Below are 25,632 nucleotides of genomic sequence, written 5' to 3'. Positions count from 1 at the left end.
TTGAGCACATTCCTAGTTGCATGTCAAGATAACTATATACATGACATTTTATTTGCGAAAGAAGCAAAAGTGATAAGGTGCTTTATCTTGTAAGATGTACAAGATGAGCAAGAACCCTTCTCATGTCATAGGAGGCTTCAGTTACACCCTGATTCATCTTCCCATTCTCCAAGTTCCTTCCAATCAAGTGCTATACCTGCTGCTTTTCTGAAAGTATTGTCCATCTTCTTTACTTGACACGATGACACAATGTTAGGCTCTGGTTTGCAAGGTTCTGTTATTCCTCCACAAACTCTGAAGTAGTAGTCGTACTCATCTGTACTCACTTTTATGTCTTTATTGGAAAGTGGCTTCAGGTTATAAACATGGCCATACCTTGGATCTTTCACCTGGCAATTCTCTCCTTTAAGGAAAATTTAAGAATTTAATGAAGATTATTATTATTATATTTAATAAAGATTATATATGAGCCATCCCTTAGGACAATTAAGGCTTACTGGCACAAATAAAGCCACAAAAATGAGTAACTGGCACTTTAGGGCAGTGACAGTGAAAAACCATTTTAGTCCAGCTAAGCAGCTCATTTCAGGAAGTCACCAGTATCTAGAACTATGAGAGCAAGCTATAAATGGAACATTTCTTTTATAACCACCGCTAAAACAAAATGCAAGTCAGACTAGTTCAGAATCCTCAAAGTGTCCTCACAGGTTCTTTCTTTGGCCATGCTGAAGGCTAAGTACAGAACCAAAGACACTAAGTCCAGCACTTGCTTAATTATCTGGAAAGAACAGCAAGGTCACAAGGCCAAAGCAAAAGTTATCCTAGATGTCAGTCTTGTACCTTCTTTTAACAGCTATGAAGTTTGCTGAGTAAGGGAATAATCGATCACAGGAAATAACTACAGCTGTGGGTCTATCAAGATGTATACAGAGGAAGTTTGGGAAGATTCTAGTTTCACAAGTCCAGTCAGCTAATATACAACAGTAACTTTGCTCCTGATTAAGTCCTCAGCTTTAAAGTGACTTTTTGCTCAACATCTGAAACTTTAAAAAAAAAAAATCAGATTGTTTCACACAATTTTTACACTCCCCTCAATCATTCAACAAATTGGTACCAAGACCCCAGTTTCCCTCCCTTCAAAACCACAGCTCCTGTCACCAGTGTCCTGCACAGTAATTGCGTGCTACAGAGCAGCAGCTTGTAAATATTACTCATGCCACACGAGATCACTGGCAGTTTCAATAACATCTAGTACTGTTGCAACAGACTCTTTGCAGAATGTCTGGATGATTTACAAGGCATTGCATCATTACAAGTTGCAAAACAAAACCTGCAGTGGGAGAGAGGATACCTGCACACTCAACTTCCTATCTAAAAACCAACTAAATACCAGAACTAGAACCTGTGATTCCTTCTTACATGCCCTGGCGCCAGCTGTAGGCTCTGATACTCTTCCCACCCATGTCTCCCACATTGTATAACATGGGTCAAGTTCACAGAACAGCTTCCAGTCCTCAACAGGGGACATGGAATGACTTGCCAGGCACAGAATTAACTGCACTGTCATGAGACCTGATGCTTTAAGATTTACAAGACACCAGAAAGTCTGATTGTGATTTAACAAAGTAGTACTGTGATTTGTCAGAGACAGCATTACTACTTTATCTTCTTTCCTTAGATAGGGAAGTACATTTGCCTCAATTGTACTTTCAATGTTAGATGCGATTCTTAGTTGGCTTAAAGCTCAGAAGAAACATCCCTCCACAAGCCAGCACCTTTTACAGAAAGATTCACAGAGTAAGAAACAAACATTGTTTCACTAAGTATCTACTTCTTGTGCAGACTTGTTTGATATTTTAAAGCTCAAATAACTACGCTTACCTTCTGCTTTGTGAACAGGACATGCTGCCAAGGTCCTCCAAACAAATACAAACTCGCAGTCATCCTCTTGCTCCAACACTGGTGATCCCTACAAAAAAAAAAGCCATGTGAAGGAGACTTAGTAACACTGCACTTCTCAAAACATACATGCAGAATTCTTTTCTATTGCAGTTGCAGAGTCTAAGACCTCCATTATCAAATTTCAGTATCCATTTTCAGCAAAGAGCTGCTTTTGGGGGCTCACAGGATACCAAAATAGAGTTCATTATTGTCCTACAGGCGCAGAAAAGCAGTTGTAAGGAGAGACAAGAGAAAAGCTTGTATACAAGATACTACTTTCTGGAACCAGCCTCTCCATGTCAAGAGAAATAAATACTGTCCATTTTGTTACAGTAAGTCCAAGCTCTAAATGCATAAATAGCAATGGGCAGAAAAAATTACCATTGTTTGATCACACTGGAAGATTATACGTGTAGAATAACGCTGCTTATCTTTGCATGTGTCACCATTCAAGTAAATAATGCTTAATGACCCATCAGTAGCAGCCTGTGGGTTTATCTGAATGACACCAAGGTTCTTGCTTTTATCAGCGTATTTCACACAAGATCCTATGGCACCACCTACAGGAAAAAGAAAGTGCCTGTGTTTGAGTTCAAAGCTGACAACTAAAAGGTAACTTCATTGTAAAATAACATTAATAGAGTAGCTCTAAGAGAGCTCTGAGCATTAAAGCAGTCTATCTTAAATTCCTGAAGCAGAAAATGACAGAAGTGTTTTCATAAATACAGTTAGAGACATTGTGTGTCTAAAGCCTCTGAGGAACAGAGTAAGTTACTGTCCTACACTCAATGAAGTCTTTAAAACTGCACTAACTTATCTGCTCCCACAGACTGATAACAGAAGTTAAATAAATCAAAATAAAAACAGGTTAACTAAATCAAACTGGATAAAAGTGCAATAAGACATGGCGTAAGTTTCCCATTATGGCCTCACTCAGAAGTCTTCAACAACATTCAGCTTTCCTTTCTTCAAAATAAGCAAAGATACCATCAATTACTGCTCTCAATGCATTTTTCCCAAATACATTCCCACCCATCTCAATGTAAGAGTCCTGATGAGCAGCAAGACTGACCCCAGTTCAAGGAAGTATGTTTATTACATGCTTGACATACCCCACCTAGGTCTATGCAAGTTCAGTGACTGAACAAGCAGGATTCAAGAAATCCTACTAAAATAACTATGGATGTCATTCTGCGTATAAGGTCTTGTATCAGAAGTTACAAGTTAAGAAATGCTTGACACTTGGCTTACCAGGGCATCCTGGCACATAGGGTAAAGGCTTGCAGACATTCAAGAAAAATGTTCGCTTCTTTGCTTCCTTTGAAGTGTCTATTGCAACCCATGGTTCACCTTCTTTGCTTAAGTCACTTAAGTCATACTCATTGCCAGCAGCATCTGAAATAGACGTGCTACATCTAGTAAGCTGAAAGACAATCTGTTAGACACTAGTAGAAGTATTTGGCTTGAAATGATACAAGTTTCACTGATGAATACGCATAATTCAAAATAATTTTCAGAATCGCATTAAAAATCCCTTAGGAGAAGGTACTGTTGCCACAAAAAAAAGTCACTACACCAAACTCAGGACAGAGTTCCCTTGACAGTTAATTCCCCCAAGTAACTATTCCAGAATTCACAGGTGATTTTCCAGAGACCAGTACTAAATTAACTCATTTTCTTCAGAGTTGGGCTGAAGCAGCACCCAGTTATGATAAGGATTAAAGATTTTCAAAGCAATTACCAGCTCTCTTTTGTATACCACTACATTCCACATTAGCTTCTTGTCTGTCTTCATAAATTAAGCCTTCTTGGAACAACTTACCTCCTCTTCCTCTCTACAACTTTTATGAACACTTCAGGTCTTATGAATGTCTCTACAAGAAGTATTCACAAAGCCTTTCTCCACAGAAGTTTGCTGTTCAATTAATCCTTTCAATCTGTTGGACGGAGCCCACCCAAATTCCAAGTACTTACCTGTAACCTGACAGTCTACAGGAGCAGGAGCACAGGCCAGAGCTGTGTGAAACTCAAAGAAAGTATCGTGGATGTTCAGCGCACTGTTTATCTCTTCACGCACAAACTTAAGCTCTCCAGGATATGAATCATTACAAATGAAAGTCACCATAAATATGTCTGATTTTCCTGTAAAACAAACACTTATCTGCTGCTGCTTCACTTGGGGAATATTTGAATATAAATTCAAGCTAACACTTGACTTAGAAAAATTTACTACCAGTTTCTTATTACCAATGGCTTTAAGGAAAACACTGCTTTATTGTTTATGGGTTTTTAAACTGTAAATACACAAGCCTTCTTTAGAGACCTGTGCTAAATTGCCTGGCAGCCACAACTGTCTCTCCAAATGGGAAACAGAATGCCTTGGCACGTTTCAAGAGCAGAATTATCTTCACTAAATTGTGCTTCCTAGGTCTTTGACATATTTGAAGGAACAGCAAATCTGTAAAACATCAAGTGAGCTGTACCAGCAACATCTGAATTAATCACGCACAGCAAAGTTTTCGGTTTGGGACTTCGTTTGTTTGTAAGGAGTTCAGTGTAATGACTACAGAACAAATAATACCGATACTACTTAAGCAGCGCAATTTAAGTTGCATTTCGTCCTCTTTTCCACAGCTCACAAGAAATTATAGAAGTACGGGGGGGAGTAGTATTTGCCATCAAAATTTTAAAAGCTCTTAAAGTAAAGTACACAGGGCTCAATCACTTGTTTCCTATTGTGTATTATGTACCAAAACATCACAACTGGGAAAATAAGATATATTCTATGATTACTGTAAAATGCCAAGATAATTTCTATGATTACCACAGAAAAAAATCATATACTGTATTTGGTCTCTTTCCAGGAGTTTTGAAATGCACATATATTACTGAAAACTCAGCCATTACCATTCTGCATTATTTGATTTCTTCCTAAAATTTCCATATGTATCAGCTTGTTTAAGTGACTAACACCAAGCCCAGTGGGTTTTAGTACACAAACACAGGAAGGAATGAAGACCATTCACAGAATTTGCACAGCATCAGCATCCATTTCCGCTGCATGTTTCCTGAACTCACCTGATTTCTTATGAAAAAGACCACTGTAGGTAAGAGTTAGAAACCCTTCACCAGACAGATACAGGGTTTTGTCCAATTCCACCAGCCTCACTGATGTCAGATTTTCTGCTTCACATCCAGCAGCTATTTTCCCATTGATTTCACCACAATCTGGCATGGGTCCACAAATGTTTAGCTAGAAATTTTGAAACGTGGGTGTACATAGTATTAACTGCATTAGAAAGATCAGCCATTTCTACATCACTTGTCAAGAACTATTTCAAACAGCATGAAATGACTGTCATTTGTAGACTGCAGGGCAACCAACTATAACACAGGGACAATACCCTTAATCTTCAATTTACTGGGTCTACAAATTCTCCCCTCTAAAAGTACAGCATGCTTATTCTTAGACTGAAAAACAGTGGGGTAATATCTGTGGACAACCTAGGCCTACTGATATACGCAGATTGCATTAAGAACACCAATATGGACAGATTAAATAACTTTCTAGGCTTCCACTGCCCATTTCTTCAGCACCAGCAGATAAAATGGTATTATGCCACAGAGTCCATAACTGGAAAACCATTCATAGCCTCAAAAATTTGGCTACCTTATCTTTGCTAAGAACAAAAGTTTGATACTTTTAGACCATCTGAGACAAATCAAGTTATCTTCCGTTCCCCCCTCCTCAAGCACAGTACTCAAATTTCATAAGGACCTAGTCAAAGCTCCACTCACCCAATAAGCAAGACTGGGAAAACACAAAAGCATCCATAAGCAATAGACTGCACAATCCAAACCCTTACCATGAAAGTCTTCCCAATGCCAGTAGCCATATAGCCTTTTTCAGAAGCTAATGGCTGCAGATTGAACAGAAAGCCAGTGTCTGGATCTCGCACAGAGCAGGACTGAAAAACAGTTGCAACAGCATTATTTTCTCTTTCTGTATTTATTCTGTTTAAGTTCTACCTCTTAACTTGTTTAAAGAGACAAAGTATTGATTTACATATATTCCTAACCTGCATACCATCAGCAACTTAATTTGGACAACCAGAATATAGCTCTGGCAGTAGCCACACTTCACCAACACTTCACTGGACATTTGTATATTGACATCAGTCACATACCAACATAAAAGTGCAATTTAGCAGGTGACACCTATCAGGTTAGCTAAGAGCAAGGATATTTTAACTGAGTGTTGTTGTCACACTAATGTATTTATGTTGAGACCTGTGAAATAGAAGCAACTGAATCACCTCATTTGCTGATCATTTGTACACGCTAAGGGCAACATAGGTCTTTAAATACAAACTCGAGTTTACTAGTAACCTGGTGGTGAAATGAAACACTCAGTGCCACAGCAAGTAAGCTGTTCTAAGAGAGAGCACTTGAATACTTTGGTCAGAAGTTACACTTCTCAGGAACACTTCAAGAAGGCAGTAAGATATCACATCCATCTCCATCAAGATAACTTCAGCCTTCACTGTAGTTAGCTTTCTCCAAGAGTAATTTAAACACTGCCACCAGCAGTGCTAGAGAAAAAAAAAATAGTATGTTGAGACTACAAATACAATCACATTCCCCTTTCTCACCTGAGAATCATCTTTTGTTTCTCTGATTGGACAAGCAGCCTCAGTTTCCCATAAGAACGTGGCCACACATTCCTGAATGGCTATAAACCTTGGGCTGCTACTCTGGAAACAGATCGCAGACAGAAAACCAGTATAAGTATAATAGCAAACACTTTCTCATGCCTGAGACTGCACTCTATGTCAGGTTCTTCTAAAACTGTTCTTCTAAAACTGTCAGGTTCTTCTAGAATACTGCTAAATGAACACAATTCCCACGCTGCTTCTCTCTTCCCTATTTATTTTTAGGGTCAAGGCTTAAAACTGTCTAGGTAAACACATCAAGCTTTAGCAGAGAACTAAATCTGGCATCTGAATATTCAGATGAAATTCGATACTGAATCTCAACATGCATTGCCAGACCTTGCTTCAGTCTACGCTTTGAAGATATTTGGGGTGTAATGCATAATCCACTATATAAAACAATAAAAATCAAGCAACACAGGACTCTGTTAGCTGAGGTAACAAGGTAACAGGACTATGAACTATACACGCTTCATTTCACTCTTTTCAAGTGAAACAGTTCATAACTGCTCCAAATCACAGTTAATCTGAGTGAGGGGAGTAAGACCTGAAGATTCACAAACAAGCAAAAACAAGTCTAGGCATTTAAGGGGGTGGGGTGTCTAACAATCCTCTCAATCTAAACGTCAGTATGTGCAGTTGTAGTAGCAAAAGCTTTACAAATTTAAGAAGCTCTCGAAAACCAAGAAGCTTCAGAGGATGCTGAACCTAAGCCTGAAGACACACTTTACAGCATTCTTCCTCTTATGAAGGTCTGCAACATTTGCGTAACTCCTCAGCCTTAAGTCCTTGTGTATTTTTCATCCTAATTAGACCAGTCTGAACTACCATTGCCTACTGGGGCTGTTATATTTTAACTAGTTCTTGCTTATGACAAAATAAACAGTCTGAGACACATGCTCCTGCAGCATTTAAATCAGCTTTAGTTTTACATCTCTATTTCAAGTCCTCAAGAAATCTCCCTTGTCATGAATACAACACATATCTTCATGTAGTGTCAAATTACATGATGGAAAACCTACTATGATGAAGCAACAACTAAAAAAATAACTTTTCCTTACAAGAGTCCCCCTGGAACAGATAAAGTGGATGGTGGTGGTATAAGTAGTTTTCTTTCCATCAGCATCAATGCACACAGAGCCATTTGTATAGGTGAGAAAAATGTGTCCAGGTCTTTCAACTACTAGTTGTTTGCTGGCAACACCAAGATTACTGATAGAGGTGACTTCAGAATAAGAACCCTAGAAATAAAGAAAAACATGTCAGCAATTCCAAATTCAACTGAAGTTACAGATACAGTCAAAAAGAAGAAAACAGCTATCACAGTAACCTTGTACACAGAAGGTTATCCTGAGTGTTTTGGAGATAATGAAGGTGTAGACATCCCCCTCCATTTCTGCCCCATTCTGTATTTAAGTTTCACATTTAACAGGCAAGTCTCACAAGCAGGTATGGTTTGGTTTTCTGTTTTTATTTTTAACACTATAAAGGTGCCTGTAGTGTCCCACAACAGCCATCCTCATCTCACCTGCTACCCAGCTTAGTAATTTAGGGAGTCTTATAGCTCATGCACAGTAAGTGGGATTTAATTTGTAGAGGTCTTTAAAAAAACCGTATGTGGAAGCCTCTAGAGGCATTCTTAAAATTGACTTTAGGGATTGGCCCCATGCTTAGCAAAGCCTAAAAAGCACTAGCAGAAACTGAGTGCTAGAACAACAGTAAGCGCGTGCTATGACCAAGGTCCAAATTAATTTCACTTCTGCAAGATAACAGGTGTTCCCTATTTTTAAGAGGCTATCGTATGTTAGCAACAGAGGAACACACCTCCAAACCAGCTCTGCCCACAAAGCCTTCTGCTTTAAAAAAAAAACAAAAACAAACCAACCCTGTATTTAGGTTAATGCAGCATAGTTACTTTTTACTCCAACATCTTCAGTAATGAACTAATGAAGCCCTAATATGTCTCCATGTGTCAAGTAAGTAACCTTACACAACAAAGACTAACTCAAGCACAAGGAACTACTAGTATTTAGCTCAAGTGCCATGAAGGTGATGCACATATATCCTCTTCAACAACATGGAGGGAAGGTGTTCTCTCTGTTCTATAGAAGGAATTAGGACAGGCTGGTGAGCCTCTAGTTCAACTTTCCTCTTCATCTTTAAGAAGCACTGAAACCAGTCCTTGGACAAAATATCCAGTCAGCCTGTCAGCATAAACAGTCCCATAATAAACTGTTACGCTTCAGAGAAATATAGAAGCAGAAGCCTGTAAACACCACCTTTTTTTTTTTTTCCCCACTTGGTAACATCTGCCTAGTCTACTACTCAAAGCCAAACAGAGAAAGGCGGGGGCTGACAAAGAATCTTTAAACATATTTCTTCCACAGTACAATCTAAAGGAAAAAAGAAAAACAAAAAAACCCCCAAAAAACAGAAGCAAGAAAAAATGTCCAGGAGAGCAACCTGTTCTTAAAGCAATGCTATCAGTCTCCTAGACTGTAGCAGTTTACATAGAAGAGATGCAGTTGGTCTGCCTCTGCAACATAGGACAGAGAATCATGCGTGTTGAACACGACACTGGTACACTTGTAAAACTCAAAGCTTTGGCTTTTGAAGAGGTGAACAGGAGGTCTAGCATTCTACAGTGATTATGCCAATGTTACAGATACACAGAATACCATTTTACACAGAATGTAGAATGTATGTACCTATCTTGTATATCCCTTAATCTCACTCACTTGCAAACCACCTCTGAGCTGGGATGGAAACGGCTACTCACATGATCATGCCGATATTCCATTTGGCAGACAGATGCTCGCCGGTCACATCCCGGGACAGCAATAAGTGGTCGACAGACATTTATGTAGTACTTCTTGCGCTCATTTGGGCTTGAATTATCCATGGCATACCAGTTTTCCCTTCTCTTCTCAGATTTTGCTAAGCTAAGCAGAAAGAGAAAGTTCTACATTAAGAACACACATTCTTCATAGATTCCTTCTAGCTTTCTCTGTCAGTCTCAAGACACAGAGCAACTGTAAGGCATTTCAGAATAACTTTTTACACTCATTCTTAAGCATTACAATTAAAAAGCATAATCCTAGAAAGCAAAGGACAGTTGACAAAATATCAAGCAAAAACATCCCAAAAAATCAGCTTACATTTTATGAAGCATGTCAATATATTAGGGGAAAATACTGTCTTTATTTCAACATACTTGCAGTTAGGATTATCTAAACAGATGAAGTTTCTAGTGCTCTCTACACTGCAACCCAACTTCATCCAGCAAACAGAACTAGAATAGCTAAGTTATACTGCATATGTTACTTTCCTACCTTGACAAGTCATATTGGTCCAAGGTGTTGGGATCAGTCACAATACATTCCAGTGGCATTTCAGGACAAGCATATTCAGTGTACCACCTGAAGTTGTAGGTATAGTTATCTTCTCTCTAAAAAAACAGCAGAAAAGGTCAGTGAGGCTTCCCACACAGAATACTTTGACTCACAGCTACTCCTTTATACGTTACACTTCTTAATTCCTCTTATTTTGTAACATACCTTCTCAGACCAAATTGTGTCTTGTCATAGATCTTGTCCTTTGCCGTGCCACCAAAAATGATCATTTTAAAAAATAACAGAACCAGATCAATTAGAGCAATGTAACTGGCATCTGCTCTGTTACAGGACACACAGTCCTACCACTTCCTACTTCTCAGCCAATTTGTTTTTTTTTTCAGGTAGAAGTACAAGACAAACAAAAGCACTAGTAATTACATGGCCCAGAGACTAGAGAAGAGCAAACTAAGAACCTGGATGCAGATGGAACAGCTTACTGTTCAGTAGTCAAGACAAGCTTTGTGACTGCAACAAGTGGCAGATACACCAAGAGAAATAACTATTTATCTTAGTCTGCCTTATAGACATTGGATATTTCTATCCATGAATCTCTGCTTGTACTAGCTTAGCAGCAATTACTGTCAGGATTTTGGGTTGGAGAGCCTTCCCTTCTTCATACAGAACTTCTTACCTGATATTCAGGCTGACCTATTCCAGCCTGATGGTCACACAGAAAAGTTATAAGGGTAGATCGCTGCGTTTTCTTCTCATTGTTGTACGCTGTACCGTTTCTGTAGTTCAGCTGAATCAGACCATCATAATATGAAAGCTTGGAATTTGGCAGTCCAAGACTCCAAAACTGATCCTTACTAGAAAAGAAAAAGCAGGTTTTGAGACTGTAGAGAATGCAAAATTAATTCTGTCTTTATGAGAAGTCTTACTTGTAAGACACAGGTAAATTTATAGAAGGCACCATAGTAAGACAAAAGAATTAAATAAGGTTGACTAGACATAAATGAACTAGGATGAACAGAATGCTGCCAAAAGGAAATTTAAAACATGAACATAATCCTTTTGGAAAGGAAATGAAGTATCTTCTTAGATACCTAGAAAACCTTACCATTCCCTTCTCTAGAAAGTGACAGAAATATCAAAACCCCATTCTCCAGAGTAGAATGCAAACTGTGGACACCTTAACGCTGGGCTTAAACTGGTTCCACACAAATACATGTGGACAGGAAATACCTAGCACTGGACAATAGCAAGTCTTCTCACTCAAGGAAGAAAACTGCTTTCACATGCCCTTAGCCCAGGACCAGCTTCGGTTCAAAAGGTTTCTTTACTCTGACTTAACACTCATTCTATCAGACCTAAGAATGACCACCTTCCTCTGAAGAACATTTTTTGTGTCTGCAGTGAACTCTTCTTCGCTGGAGAGTAATTCGGCTAGAGCCAACTCAAGTACAGCTGTATGTGTTTGCACTGTACATCTCTAACCACAGGCTGGCCTGGAATCTGAAGTGTAGAGATACTATCTCAGATATGGAATCACAGAATGGTTAAGGTTGAAAAGTACCTTAAGATCATCTAGTTCCAATCCTCCTGCTATGGGCAAGGACACCTTCCCCTAAACCAGGCTGCTCAAAGCCCTGTCCAGCCTGGCCGTGAACACTGCCAGGGATGGAGCATTTACTACTTCTTTGGTCACCCTGTCCCAGTACCTCAACAGCCCCACAGTAAAGAATTTCTTCCTTATATCTAACCTAAACCTCCCCTGTTTAAGTTTGAACCCATTTCCCCTTGTCCTATCACGAGTCCCTGATTAAGAGGCTCTATAGCCTACAGAAGTCTGACGCTGTCAGAGTAGCAGTATGCACTGGGACTGTGCCTGCACAGCACTTTTAGTAATGGAAATACAGTGCATCACCCAAGCTCTGGGCTTCATCTCTGCATGAGGCAGTCACTACTTATCCCAAGCACAGCAGTGATTCTTTAAGCCAGCTCTTGGATTCCAGCTGACCCTGAATCCAAACTGTAAGTTGTCTTAATACAGCTGCTTACAGCTTATGGTCCCTATGAGAAACAAGGGAGAGCAACAAACACATTCAATATCAAAAGCTAGCTGTAAGCAAGATTACAGGTATGTACACTTCGTTTGAAACAGCTGGCAGCAAAATTACTGCACTACCAAATAATACCTTGCATGCAAATTACCTGAATCTATTACAGGCAACACAGTAATTACTTTACATGCAAATTTTCCACTGTTGCACACAGACAACACATCATGCAACAAGAGACCTTCTATTACAGACAACAGAACTAGTGTTACTCACCTGTGTGTTACTTGGCATGCTGCAGATTTGGTGTGGCACAACTCATCCGGCACACTGCCGCAGATGTTTATGTAAAATGAGTATTCTGTAGTATTAATTATATAGTACCCATTTTTCTGAGCCAGAGGTGACAAATCAAAAGAGAAGCCTAATCAGGAAGGAATAAGCTTTATCAGTTCAACTTTTTCCTGCCATCTCTCACAGGTTCACCTCCCTCCTTCCAAGTAAGCTTCCTTCCATGTAATTATTGTTCCAGAAACAATACAGACATCATAAAAATGTGTTTTCTTATACAGAGAGATTTATTACAGTAAAATACACATTACACTTATTTTCCTCCATACTTACTAGGGAAATATTAAGCTTGTGCTGTTCTGATCTTCCATATGCATATGCTTAAAACTGCTGTGCTCTAATGCTGTGGGTGCTTAAGCCTAGGTTGAACTCGCTTTGTTATGTGCATAAAAAGGACTAAGTGTTGCAACACAAGTTCTATCCCCCGTGACCTTTCAACCTGCTGAATATACATACCTGCCTGAGGATCAGAGACTTGACAGTTATCTCCTTCAGTTTTAGACAGGACACATGCAGCAGCAGTATACCAATCAAATGCATATGAACATTCACCCTCAGACATCAAGATTGGAGCACTTTCCAGATCACCTAGTACCACAAGAGCAATGTGTTACACATACAGTCCGGCTGCCAAAAGAAACTACAAATTTAAGTCTAAACACACTAACTGCCCAACAGCAGACTGTAAAAGTATCTCTCCTCTGAAAATAAGGACTAAATGGAACCAAAAATTCCCTGCATAAATTCTTTGCATTCTCCTCCCTGGAATAAAAGTTTAGCCCGGAAGTGAAGATGCACTGCTCAGTCTGTTCCCGAATACTAACAGGCTCTTCAGATAAACCAAACAAAAAAAAAAAACCAACCAAAAAAAAAATACACCACCACACCAAACCTTTTGCTTTGATACACAAACCTGGTGTATTGATACAAAGCAACAGATTTATTAGCTTTATAACAGCTACATAACCTGATCCTAACAGCCAGCGCAATTGTAGGATTCAGCTTCCTCAGGTTGAAGTAGAGGAATTCAAGTTTTCTGTTTCCCAGAGAGATGGTTAAACTGGTCGGTTATTATATTAACATCAACTTCTGCAAATGCTTCTGCTTTTAGTAAGCTGCAAGTAGTTTAGACATAAAGCATACTTTAACCTTCTCTTTCAGTAAGTATCTGATCTTGGTCCAGAACTAGTCTTTCCCATTAAGACAATCTAGGAAAGAGAGCGATTTGTACAAATTCCAGGTTTTTGTGAAGCTTTAAACATACTATTACCATGTTTGCAAGACTCTTATTTCAAGAGACTTACACTCAATGGTCTTTAAGAAGTACTTGTATAAAAGGTGAACAGAGCTAAATACATACAATTACGTTGTTATTATCCTAGTTAAAAAACTACAATGTTTCAGCTTTTGCACAGAAGGAAATAAAAGACAGACACGTGCCAATATTTAACACTCATGCCTGAGCATATTAAATGACCTCCAGTATTTGTGGATATTCTCACCTGGTCGGCACATTAGAGTGATGACAGTTTTGATTTTTTTGTTACCACCACAGCTGTCTCCATTTGAATAGATAAGTTGAATATTTTCTCCAACCTTTTTAGGAGAAGATAAAAATGTTCCAAGATTCTTACTCTTGTTCTGTTTATCTGTAAAGACAATAAATACGTCACTTTTGTTTCTCTGGAAAGAAGTGAAGTTTACACTATTAAAATAATATTAACTAGCCAAATGGGAAGTCTTAAGAAAACATATCATTAGGAGTTTAGTTCTATGTCACCAAAACCACACTACAAAGCCTGGAGTTCTTTAGTTAGAAAAGGTTACTTGCATCATTCCTTTTAAGGTCTTTGGGAACACAAGATAAATGTGCTCCTAACTTTGGTTTCCTCAAATACTTGAAGGCACTCAGGGCAGCCTTCCACTTGCAGATGAAGTGCCAAGCCTTCAGAGCCTTAAAAACACATCCCCCGCCCCCCCCAAAAAACCACAACCCAAAAAAAACCCAAACACACCACAAAACACTAAAAGACTCACCTACAGAACAAATAGCAGCAGTATCTTGACAGCTGGAAGCTCCTCCTCTCTTCAACACTTTATGGCAGACATTGATATAATAATGCTTTCTCTCTGTCTCCGAAAAGCTACTGTCCACAGCTTCCCAGTTCTGGGCTAACTCTGAAACACACGGGATCATTAAGAACAAGTCATAGAATCATAGAATAGTTAGGGTTGGAAAGGACCTTAAGATCATCTAGTTCCAGCCCCCCTGCCATATGGTTTAACTGTTGTAACCTCCTCCTCCCCAGGCCAAAATGCCTTTTAGAGAAGGAAAAAAAACCCAAACAAACAAAAAACAACAACAACAAAAACCCTTGGAAAAAAAAAAGCCACCCTTAAAAAAAAAAAGCAAACCTAAAAAAAAAAAAAACAAACCCAAAACAACAACAACCAAAAAACCCACCCCCACAAACAAAAAACACATGCCACATGTAAAACCACTCCACTTAAGATGACTGTAATCAAGGCAGTCAGGGATACAACTACTTTCATAAGGCACTCTCCTTCTGGGACAAAGAAAGTGAACACCGGTGCCCCAAATATTTACTAAGAAGAGCAAAAACTGATTAATGTTCAGTAAAAGGATTTCACTAGAGATGGCATGTAAGCTCAGGACAAAAAAAAAACCCGAAAACTAGTTTTCACTGTTATACCTGAACTGCGGATCAGAGGTGACAAGTCATAGTGTTTTCTCTTATCAGTAACTCTGCAAAGGAGATCTTCTTTCTCTTTAACACATGCGTATTTCGTATCCCAAGTGAAAAAATAGGTGCAGTCCACTTCACCAGTAAACACTGGAGTTCCTTTACCATCATTACCTTAACATTGAAGATGGATAAACAGACATTAGGCTTCCAGATGGGGAAGGGAAGACAAACAAGGAGACTTGTGAACTAGCAGTTAAGCAAGGAAGATAAAAAACCTTTTGCTGCACAGGACTTGCAATTGTGGTTTGTTTGGTTTGGGTTTTTGGAGGGTTTTTTACTGTTGTCTAAGAAATGAAGCTCTTTCATATTTTCATATCTTTGACCAGTGTAAATTTAGAATAGCAGTGCTACTACACAGCACAAACAATCCTGCCAGCCCCAGAAACTAGTGCTTACGCCAATATTTATTCCTTGTGTTGGCTGTGGCTCAAAGCATGCATTTCCTTTGCACAGAAGTTGTACTGGCAAGCACAGAATCAAACCCTGAGCAGAGTCATCACAGCTTTTTAAACTCACCTGCTGTTTCATTGCACTCAAAGTTTATGACAGTCATTCTCTGAAAGCCGGAACTACATGGATCCCCATTGGGATAAATTAGAGTGAGATCCCCATCAGAGTATCTGAGTAAAAAGTCAGTTTTAGATAGAAACACAGTATCAGACACAATCATAGTGTTCTTTACATTACAGAAGCCACACTCTTGTTTGTTTAGTAATTGTCTCAAAGGGAAAACAAATGCTTGTTCAACATTTCTGCTGCAACAAAGGCTTGGAGCTACTGATTTTTCTACTCATTTTCATGAATTGCTATAGCCTTTAAAGCATGCCTTAAAGCTGCTCTGTGGTGGAATATCTGTTCACATTAGTTTATTGCATGACTATTTTTGCAGGTGGACAAAGTCATACTTCCTGAAAGATTACAGACAGGATGTAGATAGTATCTAAGTGAATAATCTCTTCTTTGCAATCTCACACAGACTACTGTCCCCACATGCCACTTAAGAATCCTGTATTTCTTAATAAAAAATAATAATTTTTAAGAACTACCACAAAATCCTGGACCACACTAGTCTTGGATGTGACTAATGTAGAGATGCTCTCTTGCTGAGGACAGCTTCTAAAACATTTGATCCTGATGCCATTTTACACACAAAACTCAAAGTGGGCAAAAGGAAGCACAGCCCAATTTGCAGTTCTGACACCAAAGTCACCAAAACGTTCTTCCCTGTTCAGGCAATAGCATCTACCAACCTCATCTGCTCCTTCATTTACTAATGCTATCCTGGTGTACTGTTAAAGTTTGCCTACAAATAACAGAGCAAAAATACTTGCATTTTGTCTCAAATATTGCTTACATAACAAATAAGGGCAACAAAGAAAGAAACAAAGATCAACCAATCAGAACAGTTAGCAGGGCTAAAGAGCCTTTACACACCTTAGGGTTTGGTTCTGAAATCTTCCTGCTACTTTTTGCTGGTTATTCGAAGATTTTACTTGGCAAGATGACGTGTATCCCGTGCTGTCCTTGCAGCTACCTGCAGTGGTTCTCCCACATACATTCAAGTAATAGTAATACTCCTCTTTGTCATCTTTGGCTAAATATGGCGTGACATAATCTGAATGAATAACAAAAGAAGTGTTCTATTGCACAGCAGAACAGATGTAAAAACATAAATATCTACAGATAACATTTTTCCCCACCTCCAAACACAGAACCAGAAAGCTGGCTAGTAACTCCACAAACACAAAAATAGTGAGCTCACCTGGAAGTTGAATAAGTGGTGTTAAATCAATGGAGACATCATGTTGCTCATTAGTCAGAAGACAGTTCTTACTCTCCAGGTAATCCCTGTGACAGGCATATTCAGTAACCCACTCAATTTCATACCGGCAATTTGTTTTTGCTGTGAGTTTGGGACCTGCACTCTGATACAGAAGTGAATAGCATTTAAATTACAAGTAGAAAGTTATTTGCAATATAATCTTTAAAGCAACAGTATCATACTCCTTTAAGAGTCCGTAATGACTAACTTCATCTGTAATTTGCTTAAGAGGTGCAAACATTGTCTGTGGCTTCTAGAAATAGGTGTTGAGAAGAAGTAAAGCAGCTCCTACTAATGATGTGGCAAACTATTAGAAGTCTGAACAGAGGTAAAGTATCAGGCATTAGCAGGAGGACAGCAGAAGTAACAGTACTTTAAAAATCACTTTTTTTAACATGTTGACAAAAGCAGATACATGAGTCCAAATTGCTAAGCACGGCTTGGATTGTGTTTGCCTCAGAGGAGTCCTCAAAGAGGAGAGCAGAGATCAAGTGTTCTCTGAAGGAAAAGCAGCCTCTTAAACATAGGTGTTTTAGCAGCTTTGATTCCCTCAGTCCAAATCAAGACCAAAAGACATTTGGGAATCCTTTAGCCAACAATTCTGGCAGATCTGCTTTCTGTAGTGAATATTTTCGCACCTCTGGTAGAAGAGGTAGTCTTAATTTTCTTCACTTTTAAGTGAAACATTTAGAAATCAACTTTGTTACATAATTCTGTTTTTTTCTGCCACCCATCTAAAACAACAGCCAGATACACCTAAAAGTATCAGATAAGTTCCAGACACAAGAAACATTATTAATACTACTCTTACTACGCGGGTGCATAATTGCAGTGAGGAATTACAAAGTGACAGCAGAGAAAGGCCTATGTTTGCTTCTGCAGCAGTTAAGGGTGAAGTATGGTACCTATCTAGGTCAGATTATAGACAACACAGTAAAAGTAAGAATTAGCCAGAGTATAGTTCCTCCTTCACTAACCTGCAACCAGAAGCATTACAATATGAAAAGGCAGAGCATTAGCAATAAGCAATCTGGTCCAGTTAGAGAAGTGTGGGTTGCTGAGATTATCCAGCATCACACAGTGACCATCATAGGAGCCTGCTTAGTAAATGACAGGCTTTGGTCATGCAACAACATCTGTTAGCTAATTTTTTTTTTCCTGAGGAAGGCCAGATTAATGAAGAAACCAGCTACAGGCAACAGCTCTAAGCATGCCCAGCCTGATCATGGAAGAGAGCTCATTAGCAGGCAAAGCTCTGTCCCAAGGATTAACATTATACTAACTCCGTCCTATTCTCAGAGGACAGCTTCGAACCCAGAAAAGGGGAGCCAAATTCACCAAAACAAGAAAGAACACATCCGTAGGGAACTTTTATTCAAGTTATTATTCCTCAAGTTCTAGAAGTGTTTTTGAACAGTATACTTAGCATCTCATGCTCTTCATGGGCTGAATTTCTATTCTCTTCAGCCCTGAATAAAAATGAAAGATAATGCACACAAAAAGTTAAAGACCATTTAACACAAACTAAAACAGTAAAGTTACCTCTTCTCCCCTCTTCGATGGGCAAACAAAAGTGATCGTCACTGCTGGGTTATGGCCCAAGCAGAAGTCTGGCTTTTCTTCATCAGTATATGTTCTCTCATAACTCAATACCAGCCTAGAAATAGAAAATGGCAAACCAAAAATACAAATCAGATGCTGAGCACTGTACAGAAAATGAATGGTCTTGAAAGAACATCCACTCTTCGATGGATACCCAGGCAGAACATATCAAAGTAGTCCTGCTCCCGAAATCAATTTTTATGGAGGTCTTTATTCCTTTGACCTTACAGTTAACCAAAATGAAGATTGAAACAGCCACAGCAAAATTACTTACTACAGCACCCTCTTGCACTCCAGTGAAGACTACGCTGAATGCCTTGTTGGCAAAAACTTGGCTGATAACCACAAGAATACTCCCAACTTTGCTCCCAAACTGCTGGAGCTCAGATGCAATAAACACTCTTGTAACTTTTGGAAGTAATAATCAGTCATGTTTACCACATTTCTATACCATCTCTGCCCCCGGAATTAAGAGCAAGACAAGCTCATTAGCAAATTGACAGGAGCAAGGCAACTGGGACAAACCAGAGGAGGCAGGAGCTGGAGAATGAAACACGGTAACTACCTGACAGGGAGAGACAAATGGCATGATGGCTTGGGATAAGTCAACTAGGAGATCAACACAACTAAGCATTACTGTTCTGTAGTCTCAGGCACAAGACAACAGCTCACAGAAGAACAGGCTAGCTATACCTCTAACTGTCCTCTCCATACCTTTAGGACACAGATATACAACCATCTTACCCCCCTTCTCAGGCCACCCTAGTCTGAGCATATATAATTAATTTTCCTCAAACAATTAAGAGCTCTTCAATCCTAACAGGGATAAGATAAAGTGCTTGCCAAGCACTTCCACAGAGTACTTGTTCCACTTTAATATGAGAACAAGCTTGTGCTGCCTCACATAAAAGCTTCTGCCTTGGTACAGAACACCTCAGCCATTTGTTTCATGCTTGGGGGAAGGGCTCTGCAACTACAGACTAACAACTTCATTGGCAAACTAAAAGAAAACCCTCAACCTTATCACTGACAGGCCAAAACCTTTGTCCACCCTGTTATTAACCTGGTTTATTCTGCTTGTTTTCTTCAGCTTGTATCCAAGACAAAGAGTACAGCAGAAGTCAACAGGGTACTACTGACCCTACTGACAAGATAAGTAGGCTCAGATGACCTGAAGCTCAGAAAGATCAGCATGTTCAGTAAGCCCCCTGAGCCACACTGGCTGTTGGAGGAACAGGATGAAGGAGGGAACTTGGTGGTGGCTTTTTGTTTGGTTGGGGTTTTTTTTCTTTCAAGCTACACTTCCAGCACAAAAGGCAACACACAGAACAGAGGAAACAAGCATCAAGGAAACAGTTTTTCCCAGTCCCAGCCCTGCCACCACCAGGAACAATAAGCCTTGCATTGCTTATTTATTTCTTCTGTTAAGGACTCATTAGCACAAAGATACAGAGGGACCACAGCCATCCTTATTCTCTCAACTTCTGAAGTACTGCTGGGCAGTAGAGTGAGCCAAATGCAGCCCATAAATCCAGACAGACAAACTCATTTACACGGTGGGCCCTCAGACAACAGGCAGATGGGGTCAAATCTCAGCCTTCTGCTTCTACAGCAATCATCCCTCAACTTCTGAGAGTTCTGCAGTTCTGTAAAAAGGATCTTCTCAATGAAGAAGAAAATTGGATCTGTTATGGCAGTACAACAGGATGCCCGAAAAAGACTTTGCCCTGCCAGTACTTGAAGAATTCTTTTTCTGCCAATGCTTCAAAAGGGAAGTAGTATTCATGTTAAGTTTTACACGACTCACCCATCACAGAGACTGCTTTGGCCAGCTCAGATGACTACAACTGTTCACAGAAGTATCACCACAAAAATTACATACCTGTCTTTGTTGTGAAGTTTCAGCTGTTCCTTTGGATGGCCAACATCATATGCCTGACCTTCATGTAACAAGCAAGCAGCACTGCCAGCAGGGCAGTTTCTAGTCTCTCCACCTGACCTTCCTGTAGCAGAATACAGAAAATAGAATATAGGACTAATTTTACAAACTCTACCAGAAGTAACATTCCATTTTATCTGTGGCTCACCATTCACTGCTTTACCTTTTTCTAAAAATACCTTTAAAACAGGTTACATTAAAATATGAAACTAACAAGACAAAAAACCTGATGTGCTTGTGATTGCTGCCCCATTTGTGGACAGCAAATTCATTCTGCCAATGTAACTACAGCTAGTTACTAGCTGCTAGTACAACTGCTGGATGCATAAGGCTTTGAGAACTTCTGAAGCATGCCAAGTATTTTGTTTCTTCCCCAACACCAAAATGATGCCCAATAATGAGTAACCCTTCTCACAAGGAAGTTGTTTCCCCCCCCCCCCACCTTTGTTTCTTGAAAACCATCTTATTCAAGGCTGTCAGCAAAAGTTTCACACTATTGGGATTTTTAAAAGAATAGACCTGACACTAAAACTGGAAGTATTAAACCCGTAATAGGGACACAAAACACATATTTAACTGCAGAGTGAAAACCACAGTGGGAGTATATCGCTAAACTAGTCTTTTAAGTAAGTTTCAAATGACTGATTTTGCCAGTTTAATTCCTTACAAATATATCTCCCAACTGACATGAAAGTGCTAAGTATACACCATTATTCATCCAAGCACCTAAACACTATTTTAGATGCATCTCAAGACACTTACCTGAAACTAAGCAGCAATCTGAATTGGAACTCAAAGCACTAAACTTAGAGCACATGAAGTGCTATAAACCATCTTGGTCCTATTCGGCAGCAAACAGACGCAAGTACAAGACAAGCTGAGCTCTCCCACTCAGCCCAGCTTATGCCAACCTTTCTAACAGTACTTGCCCATCTCCGAACACCTCAGTAATCAGAGAACAAAACTTGGCTTCACAGAAAGCAGCCTTCAAATCATCAAAAGTAGATTGAGGCAATAGTGCAAGTCCTAAAACACTGATCTCTGATCATAGGACAAACTCAGCTGAGGCACTGGAAAAGAACCACTCTACTTAAAATTTATACACCGACAGGCAACACAATCAAGCATTCATACCTAAGTCCCTGCAAATGTTTATGAATAAGGAATCATCATCAGAATCATCCACCAAGTAGTGTCCTGGAACTTTGATGAGAGGATTCAAGTCATGTTTCTTAAAATCTTCATCAAACACATAGCAAGGGACCTAGAACAACAAAACTGTTACTTGTGATCCGTGCTACATAAATAGGGAGACATTATGAACAGGTATATACAAGGCCAAGTTGATACATGGAAAAGGTTTTTACTTGTGGAAGCTCGAATACTTAAATCTAGATATGCTGACTAAAATGAGGCATCCAAAGTTAGACTGTTCTGCTATAGTTTTTCTGAGTGTCACTATAGACAACCATCCAGACCACAAAAGAGGTTGAAGAGTTACTTAAAATTCTCAGCTCCACCAACTTCAACGATGCTTTATATGCCTATAGAACCATGAGGTTTATGGAGGTTGTTGGAATTCATTTGGGGTGGGGGCAGGTGGTTGGAGTAAAATTGCCAGATTAAATCCTGTGTGGATAGTACATAGATTACCTCTTTCACAGGTTTAAACAAATCTTTCTTGCAAGCCACTGAGGTCCTCCATTCAAAATAGTGCACACATTCTGTTGCTGTTACAAATTCAGGGGTGCCCTATTTAAAGGAGAAAAAAAAATTAATTCTTTTGAAAACAGAATTCAGTTTTATTTTACAATTGTAGACAGCAAGAAGTTCATTCAAGTGATTAAGAAAAACAGAATACAGCACGTCAAAAGAACGAGGGCATACAGTTTCTTAGTAGCACTTGCTAAGTTAACAGTTTGTTGGTAAACTCAGGAAGATGCAGCGTGCCAAATCCTTCTCAGTCTGCATATGCTCCAGTTCTCAAATTAACATGTGTCACCCCTAATATGCAGTAATTGTACAACATCTTTTAGGAAAACGTTTACTATGCCAACACATATTGGCAGAAGCACCAGTCACATCTAGCTCCTAGAAAGGAAAACACCAATACAAACATGTATAAATAGGTGAAGAGCAAGGCAATGCATGGTTTACCTCTCACTGCCTGCAGAGAAGATGGATTAGCAGTTTCTTCTACTACGCAGAAAGAGTATCTCTTATGTCAGCTACTTATTTTAATAGGCTCACGTTACACACACTTCTATTCCAAGATGGAGGTTCTACCATGGTTCAGGGCTGGAAGTGCAACTGAATGTCTCTACTTACAGGAAGACAACAGATACTTCCACTCTCCCTCCATCAGCTCAGCTAGAAGCACTACAGCATATTTAAACCGATTCCCTCCCTGTTTAACCTGCCATAAAAGTATTGAAAACAAGCTGTCCAAGACAGTGTTACAACATCCTTCTACTGTCACATGAAGAACAGGTGTTAAACCACACTAGCTAGAAGAAGTTGGAAGATAATTATGATCTGTTTTTACAGAGTTAAGCAATAATTTTTAATTTAGTTTAAAGAGTCTTCTGCTGAAACAGAACAGGAAGCACCGAAATCTCTGCTGCACTGGCCCTGTGTTTGAATTGGCTACATTTCAAAGAGAGGGTGTACAATAGCATTACTGGTGCCAAATGCGGCACTAATAACTACCTACCTCCGATACAGAAATAGGTAAACAGACCATGGTCTGTACAGAATACCAAGCTGTGGTATCACTTAAGTGTGTGGAAGGTGTAACTTCAAAAGCACATGGAGATGAACTGCATACACACATGCCTTTAGGAACTTTTGGGGTATCTCCAATCATACTTCCAGGAGATTCCCAAGAACAACTACTCCCTCAGAAGCCCAGCTGGACATGTAAGCACTGTTAGATCAATGGTGTGCAGATAAAACCTAACATTTATAGTTATCAGCTACGTTGACACATAGCAGAGGTAGTCATTTTCTTCAGTGCTGTTCTATTAAACAGCCATAGTAGGTTCACAGCTTGGGCATAGCCAACAATAAAATAGCTCTCATTGTTACAGCACCCTATACACTGTTGACTTTTTCCTCCATATTATGCTATTAAAATACTAGAGTGCAATCCCTGTAAAAACGCTGAAGACCCAGAAGAACGCATAATGAGAGCCAAGATGCAGATCCACAACTGGTTTCTACCAAGACTGAATTTTGAAAGCCACAGTAGATCATGACCTTAACTTGATACTAAAATATAACTGTCTCTTCCTTAAGCTACGAAGCTCAGTAATTAGTATGCCCATGAGTACAGCAGTCTCCTTAAAAAGCAAGTTAGAAGTACGTGACATTTCCATTGAAGATTAGAACACATGATTTAGACTTACCAGTGTCTTCCCACACAGGAAGTTAATATTGCTTTGAATCTGATGCTGACTGCCTTGCTGAAAGCAGCTACGTGTAGTGTTGAATTCCAGAAGAGTTTTAGAAACTCTATGCAAGCCTAAGTCACCTAGGGTTTATTAAAAAAAAAAAAGAGGGGGGTCATCATAATACAGTGCTTTCACAGAAGCTCAACAGATAGGCTCCAATTTCCAGCATTAAGCAGCACAAGACATACCAATCCACTCAAAGACAGTCTGTGAACAGAGTACAACTGAAGACCTCCTCACAGTCCTTGAGATTTGGAAGACTAGATACATATTAAGATAGTGTTTGACATCTCTAAACACACAAACTTTCTCAAAGTCTTTTAGCAAACACTTTGAATCTTAAGAATCCCAACAACAGGTGTCACTACAAACAAGTCACTGCCTTAGGAACAACAGCAAAGGGACTCCATCAGAAAACTGTTACCTGCTAGTTAAAGCTGAAGAGCTTTTTATAAGAGAAGCCTTTGGGGTCTCAACGCCAAACCTGATATACCACACTGACACCCAGTTAACAGTAGCCACAAGGCTTGCCTTGGACACAGACTGACTGCTGTCACAGCATATGGCTTTAGCCCCTATCAAAGCTGAGAGCAACAACCAGAACCAATCCCACAGCTGTCACCCCTTGCATAGATGATATTTAAAAACAAAACTATTGTTTGCAGTGAAATGTTTTCCCTGAAAGAATGAAGAACACATATGATTAAGCCCACATTTGAAGAAAGCTTACAATTTAGCAAAGCTTATCAGCTGGCAAATTGCCTTTCCCCCCTTATCAAAGCCCTTCAGCTGCACTCGGCTCACAAGTAATCTCAGCACAATTGAGGCAAAGTACATGGCTCAGCTGTTTTAGGTATCTGGAATCTACACTGGGAATCTACTGCCTAAACATGGATCAAAGACTGATTTTTATTTTATTTATTTTTTTCTGGACAAGCAAGAAGCTTGGCAACCAATTCCCATGAACTCAACTCAGTGTGATGGTGCTAAAGCTCCAGTGCAACTAAAGGCATAATGATGAAGTACGGTAGGCATCACTAAATCTCAGATTAACCATGAACAAGAACAAAACTTAGATAATTTGACTACTAAAACAAAGCAAAATTCAATGCTGATGTTAACCCCACCGCCTTGATTTCTAAATACATTGCAAGGTGGTTAAAAACATACCTTGCTTGAACAGAATTTGTGGCTTATCCATTGAGAGTCAGTTCAAACAGCCTCTGCAACACTTTGTTATGATTGTTACCAAATCCTTTTCCACCCAGTGGTAGGCAACAAGACACTCAAGATTGCATAAAGTGGAAAATCTGATTCTGTTCACGGTCATCGCCCAGCCGTGTTCTCCCTTCCGCTTTCCAAAAGCAGCATGGAACACAACCTACACAAGCCTCTAGGTCTCACACTTCCCTGAGGAGAACAAGCTTCTTCAAGCTCGCTCAACCTGCCACATTCCAGTCTCTGTCAAAAAAGCATGTTAAAACAGATGTCCAGATGCTGCTTCCTCTTCTAATCCGCAGACAACTGAAGCCTCAAAAACGTGAGTCGAGACCCATATCAGCAGGAAACAAAATTCTTGTTGTACATTTTAGGAATTAAACACACTAACAGCATCAAGTGGTCCGAGATGTCACGCTCCTGAGAGTAGAG

General features: G+C 39.5%; 1 protein-coding gene across 1 annotated transcript in view; it reads right to left on the bottom strand.

Annotated features, from left to right (window-relative positions):
• The window catches only part of IGF2R (insulin like growth factor 2 receptor), a 55,829-nt gene that overhangs the window by 20,094 nt on the left and 10,103 nt on the right, over positions 1-25,632 (bottom strand). The window contains exons 3-27 of the mRNA XM_061378524.1: positions 23,938-24,062; positions 22,184-22,282; positions 21,665-21,794; positions 20,474-20,594; positions 18,532-18,646; positions 16,930-17,092; positions 16,602-16,782; positions 15,684-15,787; positions 15,114-15,278; positions 14,437-14,577; positions 13,902-14,048; positions 12,856-12,987; positions 12,325-12,472; positions 10,680-10,857; positions 9,986-10,101; positions 9,433-9,595; positions 7,715-7,894; positions 6,594-6,695; positions 5,808-5,909; positions 5,020-5,194; positions 3,916-4,083; positions 3,193-3,336; positions 2,323-2,501; positions 1,882-1,969; positions 197-403 (exon numbers count right to left, since the gene is read on the bottom strand). Of these exons, the coding sequence (XP_061234508.1) occupies positions 197-403; positions 1,882-1,969; positions 2,323-2,501; positions 3,193-3,336; positions 3,916-4,083; positions 5,020-5,194; positions 5,808-5,909; positions 6,594-6,695; positions 7,715-7,894; positions 9,433-9,595; positions 9,986-10,101; positions 10,680-10,857; positions 12,325-12,472; positions 12,856-12,987; positions 13,902-14,048; positions 14,437-14,577; positions 15,114-15,278; positions 15,684-15,787; positions 16,602-16,782; positions 16,930-17,092; positions 18,532-18,646; positions 20,474-20,594; positions 21,665-21,794; positions 22,184-22,282; positions 23,938-24,062 (3,573 nt within the window). The remainder of the gene's footprint in view (positions 1-196; positions 404-1,881; positions 1,970-2,322; positions 2,502-3,192; positions 3,337-3,915; positions 4,084-5,019; positions 5,195-5,807; positions 5,910-6,593; positions 6,696-7,714; positions 7,895-9,432; positions 9,596-9,985; positions 10,102-10,679; positions 10,858-12,324; positions 12,473-12,855; positions 12,988-13,901; positions 14,049-14,436; positions 14,578-15,113; positions 15,279-15,683; positions 15,788-16,601; positions 16,783-16,929; positions 17,093-18,531; positions 18,647-20,473; positions 20,595-21,664; positions 21,795-22,183; positions 22,283-23,937; positions 24,063-25,632) is intronic.

This window comes from Neopsephotus bourkii, unplaced genomic scaffold (genome assembly GCF_033783945.1).
Source record: "Neopsephotus bourkii isolate Nb327-2 ecotype Australia unplaced genomic scaffold, CSIRO-AGI_Nbou_v1 NB_1767, whole genome shotgun sequence".
Lineage (NCBI taxonomy): Eukaryota > Metazoa > Chordata > Aves > Psittaciformes > Psittacidae > Neopsephotus > Neopsephotus bourkii.
Note: the sequence above shows the minus strand (reverse complement) of the source record. Positions and strands in the feature narration are given on the sequence as shown.